At 37.7% G+C, this 14,521-nt stretch overlaps 1 protein-coding gene across 6 annotated transcripts in view; it reads left to right on the plus strand.

Annotated features, from left to right (window-relative positions):
- TAB3 (TGF-beta activated kinase 1 (MAP3K7) binding protein 3) overlaps positions 1 to 8,900 on the plus strand; it is a 48,375-nt gene extending 39,475 nt beyond the window's left edge. For 5 of the 6 annotated variants that reach the window (XM_057411889.1, XM_057411890.1, XM_057411891.1 and 2 more), the window contains 3 exons: positions 2,291 to 2,384; positions 3,531 to 3,614; positions 6,216 to 8,900. In XM_057411889.1, the coding sequence (XP_057267872.1) occupies positions 2,291 to 2,384; positions 3,531 to 3,614; positions 6,216 to 6,364 (327 nt within the window). In that variant the 3' untranslated portion in view covers positions 6,365 to 8,900. Of the gene's footprint in view, positions 1 to 2,290; positions 2,385 to 3,530; positions 3,615 to 6,215 lie in introns of those variants that run through there. The other variant, XR_008972470.1, reaches the window with a different exon arrangement.
- The last annotated feature ends 5,621 nt before the right edge of the window (positions 8,901 to 14,521 follow it).

The raw sequence follows: 14,521 nt of genomic DNA on the forward strand, positions 1-14,521 counted from the left end.
AAAATGTGGGCCCATTGCTTAACAATACAGGAAGCCTGGTTACATAGGACATGGAAGAGGCTGAGATTGAATGCCTTCTTTACTTAAGTCTTTACAGGCTTTCAAGAATCCTTACTCCAAGAGAACCCCAGGAAAAGTCCAGAGCAAGGAAGGTATACCTTTGGTGGAAGAGGATTAGGTCAGGGAATACTTAAGCAAAGCAGATACACCCTGAGTTCATGGTCCTGGATGGGATGCTGAGGGAGCTGGCATATGTCATTGCAAGGCCACTCTATATAATATTTGATTGATAATGGTGTTTGGGAGAAATGCCCAAAGACTAGAGGAGAGAAAATGTCACTTCTGTCTTCAAGAATGAATACCCGTGGAACTATAGGCTGGTTGACCTCACCTTGATCCCTGGGAAAGTGATGGAGCAGCTAATCCTAGAGACTCTTTCCAGGCACATTAAAAACAATCAGTAGTCAGCATGGATTCACAGAGGGAAAGTCAAGTTTCAGAGTTGAATAAACTTCTAGGATGAAAGTACTTTCCTGGTAGATATGGGGAGTGCAGTGGTTGTTGTTTACCTAGACTTCCCGTAAGGCTTTCAACATCATCTTATTTAAGATCTTCATAGAAAAGCTGATGAAGTGGGGGCTGGATGAACAGCAACATGGATTGAAAATGGGCTGAATAGCCCGGCCAAGAGTGTGGTAATCAGTGGCACAAAGTCTGGTTGGAGGCCAGTGCTAGCAGTATACTGCAGGGGTCAGTGCAGGGTCTGACCCTGGTTCACATCTTCCTTAATTATCTGGGTGATGGGGCAGGGTGTACCCTCAGCAAGTCTGCTGATGACACAAAACTGGGAGTGTTGTGCTGCCATTCAGAGCAACCTCAACAAACTGAAGAAATGGAGTGGCAGGAACCTAACGCCATTCAGCAAGGGGAAGTAATAAGTCCTGACTTGGTGACAACCCCATGCACCAGTATAAATTGGAGGGTGGCCAGCTGGAAAACATTTTTTCAGATAAGGCCCTGGTGAGACCAAGCTGAAAATGGGCCAGCAATGTGGCAAAGGCTAACGATACCCTGGGCTGCGTTAGGAGTGTTGCCAGCAGCAGGGGGGAAGTTACACTTCCCTTTTATTCAGCACTGTTGAGGCCACACTTGGAGTATGCTGTCCAAGAGTGGGCTCCCCAGTGCAAGAGAGAGGTCATACTGGAGAGTCTAGTGAAGTGCTACAAAAATGATTTACCATCTCTCCTGTGAGGGCTTGCTGAGAGAGCTAGGACTGTTCAGCCTGGGGAAGAGAAGACTTAAGGGGTTCTTGGCAATGTACAGAAATACCTGAAGGGACGGTCCAAAGAGAGTAGAGACAGGCTTTTTCCACTGGTGCCCGCTGGAAATGGACACACACTGCAACACAGGAGGCGGTGGGCAGAAACTGAAATACAGGATGGCCCCTCTGAACATAAGGAACCATTTCTTTACTATGTGGTTGACTGAGTACTGCCACAGGTTCGCCCAGGAGGTGTGGAGTCTTCATCTCTGGAGATACTCAAGAGCCCTTTGTCATCTGGGTGGAGGTGTTGGGCCAGGTGACCTCCAGAGGTCCCTTCCAACCTTGAACTCTCTGTGATCTTGTTGACTCTGTGATGCTAGAATATATCCTAGGATAAGATGGTTATTCCTACATATGTGTTAATAATCACTGCTGCTAGCACTAAGAGCGCTTTGTATTGCAGTAACTTTGGGTTTCTTAATGGTATGCAAATATATGGATTTAAGTAACTGATTATTCTATTAAGAATAATTACTGCCTTGCAGCATTGAAGTATTTAAATATACTGAGTTAGAAGGTTTGGCGTGTTGGAGCTCTTTGGGGTGATGCATATAAATAAACCTCTGACCTTACTCGGTTATAATCAAATAATAATTAATGTGAACTGCAGCTCATATGCTGTTTCCTAATCATCTCAATTTAAGCTCACATAGCAAGTCATCTGTTTATGCAGAATTTTGTAAGGTGCATGGTTTTATAAACTTGAGCCTAGCTGTATCTTCTTACTCATTAATTTTAATATTAAGTAACTTGTTAACTTTCCTCCTCAAATGCCAGCAGAAGAATATTTTTTGAGAGAATAAATTGGGTTGGGGGAATGGGACAGAGTGGGCTCTTGGCTTTCTTTTCAGTGTCTTATCCATATTCAGTTTCTAATAAGGATGTTACAGATGTAGCAAAGTTATTTCTATGTCAGATAAGATACTAACTTTCCCACAACTACTATTTTGGGTTGCTTCTTTCTAGCCTGAGGAAATGACCAGATTGAGAAGCCTCAACAGACAGCTCCAAATAAATGTTGACTGCACACTGAAAGAAGTTGATCTCCTTCAATCTAGAGGTATACAATTGATACTTAAACCCATAAATTATGGTGGATTTTTTTTTTTTTAATAATAATGACTGGGAGTGTTGATCTCCTTGAGGGTATGAAGGCTCTACAGAGGGATCTGTATCAATGGGCCAAGGCCAGTTGTATAAGGTTCAGCAATGCTCAGTGCTGGGTCCTGCACCTGGATCACAATAACCCCATGCAACAGGCTTGGGGAAGAGGTAGTAGTGAGGTAGGTACCGATCTCTTCTCCCAGGACAAAAGGAAACTTTCACAGTCCATATACCTCAGGCTTAGAAATAGGCTGCCCAGGGAAGTGTTTGAGTCACCATGCCTGGAGGTATTTAAAAGATGTGTGTGGGATTTAACAGACATTGTTTAGTGGTGGGCTTGGCAATGCTAGGTTAAGGGTTGGACTTGATCATCTTGAAAGTCTTTCCCAACCTAAACTATTCTGTGATTCTAATATAGTATGTGCTCAAATTTGGATACTTGGACTCTTTAAAGTTCACTTTTGTTTATCAATATCAACTTCTTTTTCAGTTGCAACCTGATAAACTTGACTTTCCAGTATTTCTGTTGGCCAGGTTAAATTACGTTACCAAGAAAGTGGTGACTTAAAGTGACTTTGTCAAGAGCAAATGGAAAAAAAAAAAACAACCAAACTGAACACAAACCAACCAAAAAACGACCATTAAGTAAACGTTCTTTGCTTAAATTTTTACCTGTTTGCTGATGAAAGCTCTGACCATATAATGCAAAACAGAGGTACAGGTTGCACCCGAGAAGCTGGCAAGCAGAAATCTACTTTGGTCTTTTAACGTCCTTTTTCTATGACAGAAACTTTGACATAAATACAGTCAAATAGATTGGAATATGCATACCAGGAATGCTTCCTGCAGAAAAATTTACATTTTCACATATTTTTAAAGTAATACAGAATGTTGAGCTGGAGTTGATTCTTCAATATGGGATTGTCCTGTGGAAAAAAAAAACTAGAATCAACACAAAACTGAAAATATGTGACAAAAGATTACTTGGGAAAAAGCTAATGTATAGCGGCATAATAAAAAGACGTTTAAAATCTGAATCTCTACATGTTCATATTGCTGGCATATGTATGTAAATAACCTTCTCACTTGTCTTCTCTGACAGGGAACTTTGATCCAAAAGCTACGTGTAACTTCTATGATAACATAGAGCCTGGTCCTGTTGTGCCACCAAAGCCATATAAAAAGGGTAGGTCAACAAACAAGCATCAAGTTACCTAATGTGCAGGGAGAGCTTTTCTCCTTTTTTAAAAAAATCCCTGTGATGACAGAAAGCAATTCTAATGTTTATAATTTTTCTCTATATATGAACCAAACCAGAATGATTTTGTGTAAGTACACGAACCCTGGCTACAGCTTGTTTTCCTCAGGCAGCTTTTTGCAATGAATGCTCTGTTGATGTTGTTTCTAAATACTGTTATTCACTACTAGAAAGGGAGTGGAAAGTATATAAACTTTTACATGTTAACTTGAGCTTCCTAATTAAGTTTTTTTTAAATACTTCAAGTTGGAAAGTTCTGTGTCAGGTTTGTTTTGCTGTCCTCTAATATGTGTTTAGTTTTTATAGTTCAGTTGGTTTATTTTATGCAAGTCACAGCAGCTTTTAAAATTTGCATTGTATTTTAACTTACCTGGTCACACTTTCAATATTTTTGTTCAAAGTATGGATTTCACAGTAGCCCTGAATTTTTAGCACAGCAAGAGCATGAGATGTCTTTAAGAACCAAGACGGAACACATTTCCTCACGTGGCTCTAAGGAGATAAGTGTCCCACTTGTACAAATTCATTAGTGGTTTCTAAAGTTTTCTGGGCTACTTGTATAGTATCTAGGACTCATATGTATAGTGGGACACTTAAGTTTTATGTATGCACAAGAGTTAAGTGTTTAGTCTCACTTCTTGTACAGTGGAGATTCAGTTAGTATATCCCAAAGTGACTCAACACCTAGTCACTGTTCAGTAGCTTTCTGAACTCCACTATATTTAGTGGTAATTTTTGTGCAGAATCATACCCTTTGTCGGGGGGGGGTTGGACCTTTTGGTTTGATTTTGTTGTTTTGATTTTTACTTTTCTTGCTGGAATCTGTGAAAAGAATGGTTTCAAATGTTAGTGGAAGTTTTTAAACACTTTCTGTCTTTTTGCTGAAATAGCCAGTCTGGAATCTTGTGCTCTGATAAAGAGAAAACAGTGGTCTCATCACATATAACATTTTCAGATAAAAGATTTATAATATTTGTTTGGTTATGTAGTTAAGGCCTTGCTACTTCATGATACGTAAAGAGTTTCTGTTTATTGCATTAGCCTATTTGATTTATTACAAATAACATGCAAAATAACATGCAAAACTTACATGAAATAAATGATTTTATTTGGCAGTTGGAAAGATAATGTATTGTACAGATTTGTACAATTTTTATGACTAGCTTTCTGGTTGGCTGTGAGCTTACTAGAGGTAATTTTAGGGTTAGTGTACTGTCTTCTGAGTTTGGCTTTTAACATGGAGTCATCAAAATTGTTTGGTTTGTTTTTTTCTCCCCTTAAAATTGCAGTCCCCTAATACTCAGTTGTTGAAGCTGTGGGCAGGCAGACATATCTGAGCAGACAATGGTTTGCTCTGTGCTGCTCTCTGGCCAGTCAGCATGATGCAGTCTAGTGTCCCGCTACTTGCTTGCTTAGAAGGAATTTGTGGAGGCCAAGCACTGTTAATGTAACTATACCACTTCTGGACTGGAAGAAGGTTTACATCTAAGCAAGGAGGTTACTTTTGTTTTCTTTAAGTATGCCTCTCAAGGCAAATGTAAATACTGTTTGCGTTAATGTTGCCATCAGCCACCTACTAGACTTCTTAGCAGATGACAGCAGTGTGTGCACTTTGAATTAAAAATTGCAGTTCTTTTTTTTCAACATGAGTTTTCTTTTAATTAGGCTGTTCTACAGATGTTTGTTTAGCAGATGCGTATCTTAACTTTACCCTCTGGGTATGTGTGCAAATGTTGTTTTAAACATTAACATTATATAAAATGTTGTTTCCACATCCTAGGAGTATTTGTCACTTTTAGTTGATTACCTGTGGTCTTGAAGTGGTGGTAGGAGAAATCAGGTAACCAAGTCTGTGGGTTAATACCTATGTATGATTTGCATATGGGTTGACTTTATGAGTGAAAACACTTAAGTGCTGCTTCACATACATACATCCCTGCTGCAGAGCCATGAGGAATTAAAACAATCATCTTGTTTTGGAACAGGCCTTTCATTTTATTTTTATGTTGTAGTTTCATCAGCCAGGATGAAAGCTAGATAAAGATGCAGAAAATAGATCATCTCTCAAACTGTTTGAAGGAACTAAGTTAGAAATAGTCTTTTACTTTAGGTAAAGTAGAGTTATTGGAATTTAGAATTTGGTAAGAGACTGCTGTATGTAAAGCTGTGAAGTCATTCCTTAACAGGATGGTGTTGCAGTGCCAGTAACAAACTTTTCAGTACATTTTAAGCTATTTAAACCTTTGGCAGTTATCAGTGGCCTAACAGTAGTGACTGCTCTTTTTGTTTTTATTGTAGTATGTTGACTACTTTCTAGAAGTGAAATACTTCAGTATTTCACAAACTGAAACAGAAATGCTTTCGTGAAAAAGACCTGTAATGTTACCTAAGTGGAAAGGTTTCAACCTTCACTTTAAGACAGAATGTTTAATGAGGTGACAAACCATGGTAGTGTGATCTTGCCTATCATCCTTCTCTTCTGGAAAAAGAAAAAAAAAAAAATGCATGTTTTCCTTTGCCTTTTTTTAGAGCATCAAAGCAGCTCCAAACAGACTCCACGGACTCACCCAAGAGATGAAGATTTTGAAGGGGCTCCATGGAATTGTGATAGCTGCACCTTTCTAAATCACCCAGCACTAAATCGCTGTGAGCAGTGTGAAATGCCGAGATACACCTGAAAATCAGGAAGGGGCTGCATTGTGTTGAAAACAGGCTCTCAAGCCAACAGCTGTAGGAGAAGGAAACACGGGGAACCTTTCACTCCATCTGCCCGGCCTTTGCTAGTCAACAGTCTTCATACTGCAAGGGGTGGGAGTAATGTGGTAGGATGTTTCTGCTGGTGCTACACTGAAAATGAACTAATTAAAGGTGAAATTCTTTCTTATCCCATTGCAGTGAGCAAAGCAGAAAATGAAACCTGAAAATGTAAAAGGATTAATTTTGGGAAGAATGTATACAGGAAAGCAAATAACTACTGGTGTTTAGTCCTGTGGTTATAGTTACTGCTTAGTGGCTCAAGAAAAAAAAAACTTTTTTTTTTTTTTTTAATAAAAAATTATAGGATGCTTAGTAATGGTGTGAAATACTACACTTAACCAGAAACTGAAGAGCCAGAGCTGACTTAACCTGGCCACAGCTAGCTGGAAAACAAAGGCTCCCTGTGCTTCTAGATTGTAAGCTACTGAAAAAAGGAGACAGGTAAATGCAATGATAAATTTTACAATGTATAAAAAAACAAGGAGAAGGTATTTGTAATGCTGCTTTTTTTCAGGGTAACTTATGTCTACAAGAAAAATTGCTGTTTGAAATAGTAACCTAAGGTGACTAAATGAGATACCGTATGAGTGTTAAAGAGTTTAATCAGAGGTAATTTTTTACAATCCCTTTTGCTTGTACAGTGCTCACCTGGCTGTGTCAACACTGGTAATAAACTAAGAATGAATTCTACCATATTACAGACAAAACTACTGCTGCATGCTTTCATTAGGCCGTTGTATTTCAAAGCTAAAAGTATTCTTTTATATACAACAATCTTCTAAGCCTGTGCTATGTAGCAGCACAGCTACATATGCCAAACACAGACTACTCCAAATTCAGTTTGGAAGACTTGAGCTCAGCCATGGTTGTGTATGAGAAGAATTTTACCCAGCTCTTTAGGCCTTCTCAGCTTCCAATTCGTGAAGAATTCTTGATGTTTACAGCACAGAAGGTACTTTGTGCCCCAGTTCAAAGTTAGCTGAAAAATAATTAATCAGTTAGCTCTTCAGTAAAGGTTTATTTGCACATTGTTAATAAACCAGCCTGTATAAAATAGCAAATGCCAGATCTTGAAAAATTACACACCGCATTCTTTTTATTTTGTTCAGGAAATACTTGCCGTAGGTTGAAGAACACAAGACTTGCAACTGAAAATCACACTGGTACTTTCATGCATACGATATACTGTATTATAAAAGTGATGTTCAATTTGTTTGAATGCTTCAGGTTGCTGTAATAAAGCACTCAATACTTGTGAAATCGAACTTGGGTTTGGGCAGCTGAATGATTATGTTACACACTGTGTGGCTGAGTAGAATGTTCTTGTGTACTGGTGAGAAGCTGGTACAGTGCATTTGAGTTTTTTGCATCTGATTCTTTGTCAAGAGATGCAACCAAGCACATCAGCTGAATCATGGTAATTGACTTTGCAACTGTGAGGCAAAATGTGCTAGCTAAAATTTAGCAGAAGACTACTTCATTTTAAATAGTTTTTAGCTTATGGCAACCACATCCATATGGTCAGTTATCACAATTCTCTTGATGTGTGATAAGATGTTAAGCTGTGGTAGAACAATCATGTGTCTGAATCCTTTTTTAAAATAAAGCAGCTGTTATAAGGGGTGGGTGGAAGAAAACTCATCTTGACTTCACTGCTCAATCTGGTGTCTTCTGTCCCTGCAATTTGTAAAGGTAACAGTAAAAACCAAATTGTGATCTTAGATGAGGAACCAGTATTTTTATCTAGCATTTTTTCAATATGTTCTTGCACTAATTAAATCTTCAGCATAGTCTTAAATAAGCTAAGAGAACTCCAGCAATCAGTGTGCACCACTGATGAGCAAAACAAAGTCAAAGGCATCAGAGCTAGTTTTTCTTCCTTCCTAATGATTTATATTACTATGTGGGGAGCTCATCACATGTGGAAAGGAATAAAAAATTCAGTGTCAGTTGAAGTTAGAAAGCAAATATTAATTTTGGTCATGTAGGTGGACAGTTTGACAAAACTGAGATAAATAGAAAGATGAGCAGAAACATTACACCTAGGATGAGCAGTGCCATTGCTGTTATCAGCTGTATAATGAATTACTCAAAACAATACCAGTAACTTCATGACTTTTCTATTGTGATGCCTTTGCCTTTGTATTATTTCAATTTTCTGTTCATTTGTACTAATGCTGAAGTTCTAGAAGCATTTGTTTTTGCTGGAAATACAGAATGATAACAACTGAAATGAGAGTTAGCAAATGAGAATAGGTGTGTCATGCATCAATACAGTTGTGCCGTTTTCAGACAGAATAAATGCTACTTTTGAAGAGGGGCAGGGGAGGAATATATGTAGTCCAATAATTCCCTGAACTGTAATAACCATTAATGGAGGCTTGGAGTATCTTAGTTGTAGTTTCACCAGAGGAAGAGAAGGAAGGCTGCCATGACAGCAAAATGCTTTTTGGAAGACTGAGTGAGTGCAGTTAAATTTCAAATGAATTCCTTCATACCAATAATACTCCAGTTTTTCAATTACTCTAATTTTTTGCCTGTACAAAAAAAACCAAACCAATGAATGCTTCTGTTCTGTTCTTTTCTTGTAAATGCCCATCCTTAAATATTAATAGTCAAGACTTTACATGGTGCTTGAATATTCCTAGTTTGTTGGAATGTAAATTGTATTTTGAATATCGGAAGATCCATTTTCCTTCTGAAAGAAGGTGGCGCCGTACACACCCCAACGGAATTGTAGATTATACCAAAAAGATTGGTTTATGTAATATTTATTGAATGCACATAATGTCAGCTGGCATATGAAATGCACTGTATTGTATAAAACGTGTGTGTGTGTGTATGTATGTGTGTGTGTGTGTGTGTGAATGGTGGGATGCTGATGCCATTGTGTTGAGTTAATGCACTACTTGTGTTTTGTTTTTTTTTTCTTAATGACTGAGCTTTCCCTCAACCATGCTACTAGATTGATAGAGTTTGTAACTGACTTGGACATTCAGATATTCAAAATTACTTCACTTTTCATGGAAATTTTATAAAGCTTATTTTGTATTTACTGTGCTATTAAGAATAATTCCCTTTTAATTATAGAATACTACTGTAGTTCTTTAAAAGTTTATTTAGAGTGGGGCTTGTGGAAAATGATTCAGAATATAGTAAACCAAAAGAAATCCTGAACTTTGGATCTGTTTTTAATTTTATGTAATTATTAGTCTTTTTATGGGTGAAGAGGAGGAAAGGGGTGGGAAGTCAAGCGAAAGGAAGTCCTTTGTAAAATGTAGTCTTAGATCAGATTGAATTGTGTATCTGTGTGTCTGTGGTATGTGTGTGTTTCCCTTGAAAAATGGGAGGTGTGGTGAAAAGGTGTAATAATTCTTAAAAGAGCTGGTCTCAGTACTTAATTATGATATGCTACTAAATCACATTTAAAGAAAATCCAACAACTTTCCATTCAGTTACTTTATCCCAGTTATACATCTCTCATTTCAATTTCTAAGTACTTTTACATTTAATGTTGATTGTAAAACCCCTTGAAACTGAAATAAAAATACTTGAGTTAAAGTGGGGACAAAACCAAACCAATAAAGAATGTTTTAAAAAAGAATGTGAGAATATTAAATATGTTGAAAACCAGCTTGTCATCAAGATGATAGTTTTTGTTTTAAAATTCAGTGGTGTACCCTAGAATGTGAAAATGACTATCCTGATGAGAAGTGGACAGTTGGACATAAACAATTCATCAGCTTGTTTGGTACCACAGAATTTACATGCTCATTACTACAGTGACTCTAAATCCCGTAAGGAAAGACAACATGTACAGGTATCACATCTCATAGTAGTACTGTTTCTATGTGCTGCTGCATTTGTTTCGTTTCAAAATGTCAATATTATACAAACCTAGACATGACTGAATTCTGCCAGACTTCTTCAGTTTGGGGCTTTCACTGCTGTTTATGTCCATAAATATTAATGCAAATATTTTTCTTGGGTTTGAATAATCAGAAATCAGTGGAGTTAATGCAATATTATAATCCTGGATTTTCACCTTTGAAACCGATTTTAAAAGAAACCTATGTTCTTGAAACTTATTTATTTATGGTGACACCAGTGTATCTGATCCATATTTCCTGCTGTGTGAAACCCTGTTAATTTTTTCATTAAAAAAGAAGACACAGTCTTGTTTAATCCTGTATATATGGTGTCTACATTCTAGATTTGTGTATGCTGTGAATGAACTTATTACTAAGAGATGAAATTGTATAAAAGCATTCAGAGGCTATGCATGCATGGTACCTCCAGAAAGTGCATACTCCGAGTTGCAGATTCCTGCAAAAATAAATTAATAAAACTAAGCAAACATCACATCCTGCATTTGTTCTTCTATATAGTAGGAAACATTTAAGAAGTACAGCCTTTTTGCTTTCATAGCCCAATTATTTCTGGTCTTTCACTAGAGCCCTTAGCAATAGCAAATTTGTTTCAGGGCTCTTGGGGTTTTCTTTTGGTGATTGATATAATTGTCATTAGGCAATTGCTGAACAGAGAACTGGGGTGCAGATCTTGTTCCTGTGAAGGTAGACAGCTTTTATAAGTGGGAGTCCCATTTAGATGATTGTATTCTGTGAAGCCCCTGGTGTAGAAACAGGATATAGGATGTTCAGAGTGGGAAAGTGGGCTCATCACTTTTCTCTTACTTTGGAATGGAAAGCTCTCATTAAATGAAGAGCTTTCCCTGCTCCAGCAGATTGTCACTTTTGGTTGGGAGCCTTCACTGCAGGCATTCCTGCTCATGCTTGTAGTATCTGGATTGCAAAAATTCCATCTTCTGCCGTAACCTCTTGCAGAAAGGCACTGCTCTAGGAGAGGATAGAGAATTTGAAACGCATAAATCAGTTTGCAGGCGATTTCATTAGTGTGCCTTCTCAATTATCTTGATTGCATCAGCTCATCATAATCTAAAACTTGGAAGCTGTGCCTCAGCTGTGTTTTGTTCACATGCAGTTTCAGTCATTAAGCACATTCTGGTCTAACAAAACCACTGCAACTTTGTGTTTGGGCTTTTCTCAGCAAACGTATGTAAGGATTTAGTTTTGCATTTCTTTTGCGAAATTGAATTTATAAAAAAAATATAGCTTTGCGTTTAAATCAAGCATTTCATTAACTTTAGAAATTATTGCAGTTGAAACTTAGTGTTTTAACGAAAGTTTCAAAGCTTTAAACAAAAGCTAGAAAATGTTAAGGTACCTGTAAACTATATGCTGATGGAGAACACACAAAGGCAAAAAACACTAGGTCTAACAACTGAGTGTCCTCTGTTTTGTTGTTTCCTTGATCTCATGAGGAGTATCTGCCTGGAATAACTGCATAAGCCTAGTTGATTTATTCGTATGAACTGCTTGATTTTGACAGTACTGCACCTTGTCTTAAACCTGTGGTGCCTAGAGGTTTGTCTTATGATCTGCTGAGTACTCCAGCAATGAAGTGCTGCTGCTTCTGATCAGTCACAATGATCCGTAGTGCTGGGTAAGCACTGTGTATTCTTTAACTGCACCCTTTGTGACTGTAAATACGCATTTAGGAAGGAAGTGACTGAGATAACTGATTTCACCTAACAGCTGGATGGAAATGTTTGTATACAAAATGTGTTATGTGATGTTCAGTGGAAACCTTGTAAAGTTGTTACAGAAGGGGCTGTATTAGTTGTTGGGTAGACAGTCTGCAATTGTGACATGTTCTAGTTTGACGTAAAAATCAGGCCAGATGCATAGAAGCATCTTGGAGGAGTGCCACTATTTTACAAAGTGTTTTCTCTCTAGGAACAGTGATGTTTTGATTTAAAGAAAAAAAATAATCATAAAACCTTCACTCTGCAGATTTTTTTTTTCTAGTTAGGCAAGACTTAAACCCTTGAATGCAAGTATTTGCTGATTTTACAGGTTCCATTTTGAATATTCTTACAAATTAAGTGTCCTTTACTCCAAAGCTATAGTGATCTTGCTGAAATTAGTGAGGGCTCCCTTGCTAGTTTTGCTTTTTAAAAACAAAAAGGTAGATGCAGTTCTGTTACTACTTTGGAAACAAGAAGCCTCTGAATGAAGGACATGAAACACAGGTGCTACTTGATTTTAGACTAAAAACTTCATCTTTTTGGAAGTGTTAGGAAAAAAAAATAAGGCATGTGGTGTTGGTTTTTTTTTTTTTTTTTTTTTAGAAAAATACAGAATATTTCAGGAAAAAAAAAACTCTAGGTGTGAGAGGTTATCATAGGTCATCATCTGGTTCCAGACTGGTACAGCTTGTCGGTATGTTGTGTAACTGGTACTGAATTCTGGCATTGGTTACAAAGTCCAGGAGTAGTAGCAGTGTGCCCATAACTGCTGGTGTACAGCTGCTTGGCTGAAACAGGATGCATGGCATCTTTGGGAAGCATTTAATAGTCACATACTATGGCCCTGTGTCTTGTGCTTGGACATGCAGCAAGTAGGTGACACTGGGCTTCCCTACCCTAAATCAAAGTCACAAGTCACAGCTCAATGAATAGTTAGCACAAGTGCTTAAGGGTTCTCTGCTGGTTTGTTCTCATGCATCCTGAACCAGCCTTCCATATCCCTGGCATTGGGGATTATTCCTCACTTGGAATTTTTCTTCTTTAAATTTGAGGCTATTCAGTTAACTCCACTGACTTGGCAAAGCTGGAGTTGCTTTTGGCAGAGTAAACTGGACTTTTTGCAGATTATCCCATGCACTGGAGAGTGCCTAGTGTGACTCTGCCAAGGGTCTTCATCTGCGTGTGGTACTCTGTGGACCTAGCCATCAAAGAAGAGGAGAAAAATAGTCAAATACGCTTTCCAGACAGATAGAAGCAGGGTCTGAGAAACCTTTGGAGGGAACACCTTATATCTTTATGATGATTTGTAAATTCTTTCTGCTGATTAGACTTCTGTACATGCTTTGCTTTCTTCATGCTGAACAGCTGTGGTGGTGAAAAGCTTTGGTCATCTCATCACTGCAGATACTGAAGCCTGATGGGTTGGCTTAGCTGCTGTTCCAGGTAGCTGATTTTAACTTGATTGTTTTTTCCCTCACATTTGTCTTAAATGATTGTTCATAAGCCATTCTTTTTTCTTTTTTTTTTTTCACTGATCATTATATATGATCATGGATCTGTCACTCATCATTATCTTTCAAACTGTGAAATTTTCAAAGCTCCAGTGAGTAGGTTATGAGCTGTGTGTATGTTCACACTCTTCTTCACAGCACAGATACCTCAGGTCAGTGTTGTACCACACAGAAAGAGCTTGATAAATACTTTATATATCTATAAAGCAAATCTTAAAAAACACATAGATTTTGAAACTTACCTCAGGCTTTACTACTACTTTTTAATGAGTCTGAGAAGCAGGCAGTCTGACTTGATCCTGTAGCCCTTTCAAGAAGTTCAAGCCAGTGCTGCTTGAAGTAAGCATTGTTATCTCTGGTAAAACAGCAACTGCCAGACAAAATGTGCATACCTTGTTTTGTACAAGTGAAATACTTGAAGCAAGCTTATTCTTTAAATATGTATGTTGGCCTTAGTTATCAGATGGTTGATTAAATAACAAGCCACATGATTTGCATGCAGAACATTCTCATCTTGTAGTCCCTGTATTACAGTATTAAAGCCGAGAGCCATCAATCAGATTTTTTTAAGACAGCGATAACAAGATCCATTTTATTTGCAACTGCAGTAATATTAAACTTAACCAAACATAGCATAATGTGCCCTTTAAATGTTCTATCATGTTCTGCTAGTTGATTGTCTTTCAGCTCTAGTCCAAGTTGAAATACATCTTGCTTTGGCCAAGGAGGTTCCCCAAGTATTTGATGGTTCCTTGTCTGAGGTTATTTGATAGCAATTTTTTACCAATTATAACTTTCAGGTTTGTAGCAGTTCTTGGTGCAAATGTTCACCTTTGAGCATTGCTTTCTCTCCAGCAACACGCTTGTAAATGAAGCAGACTTAGACGTTAAAAAAACTCAAAGCAGATTAACAATGAACTGTTAAAAAAAGACGGCTCTGTGAGTGTCGAACAGCTGTG

Source organism: Pezoporus wallicus, unplaced genomic scaffold, assembly GCF_028554395.1.
Source record: "Pezoporus wallicus isolate ANWC-B61680 ecotype Strahan unplaced genomic scaffold, APGP_CSIRO_Pwel_v1 contig_1438, whole genome shotgun sequence".
In the NCBI taxonomy this organism is placed as follows: Eukaryota; Metazoa; Chordata; class Aves; order Psittaciformes; family Psittacidae; genus Pezoporus; species Pezoporus wallicus.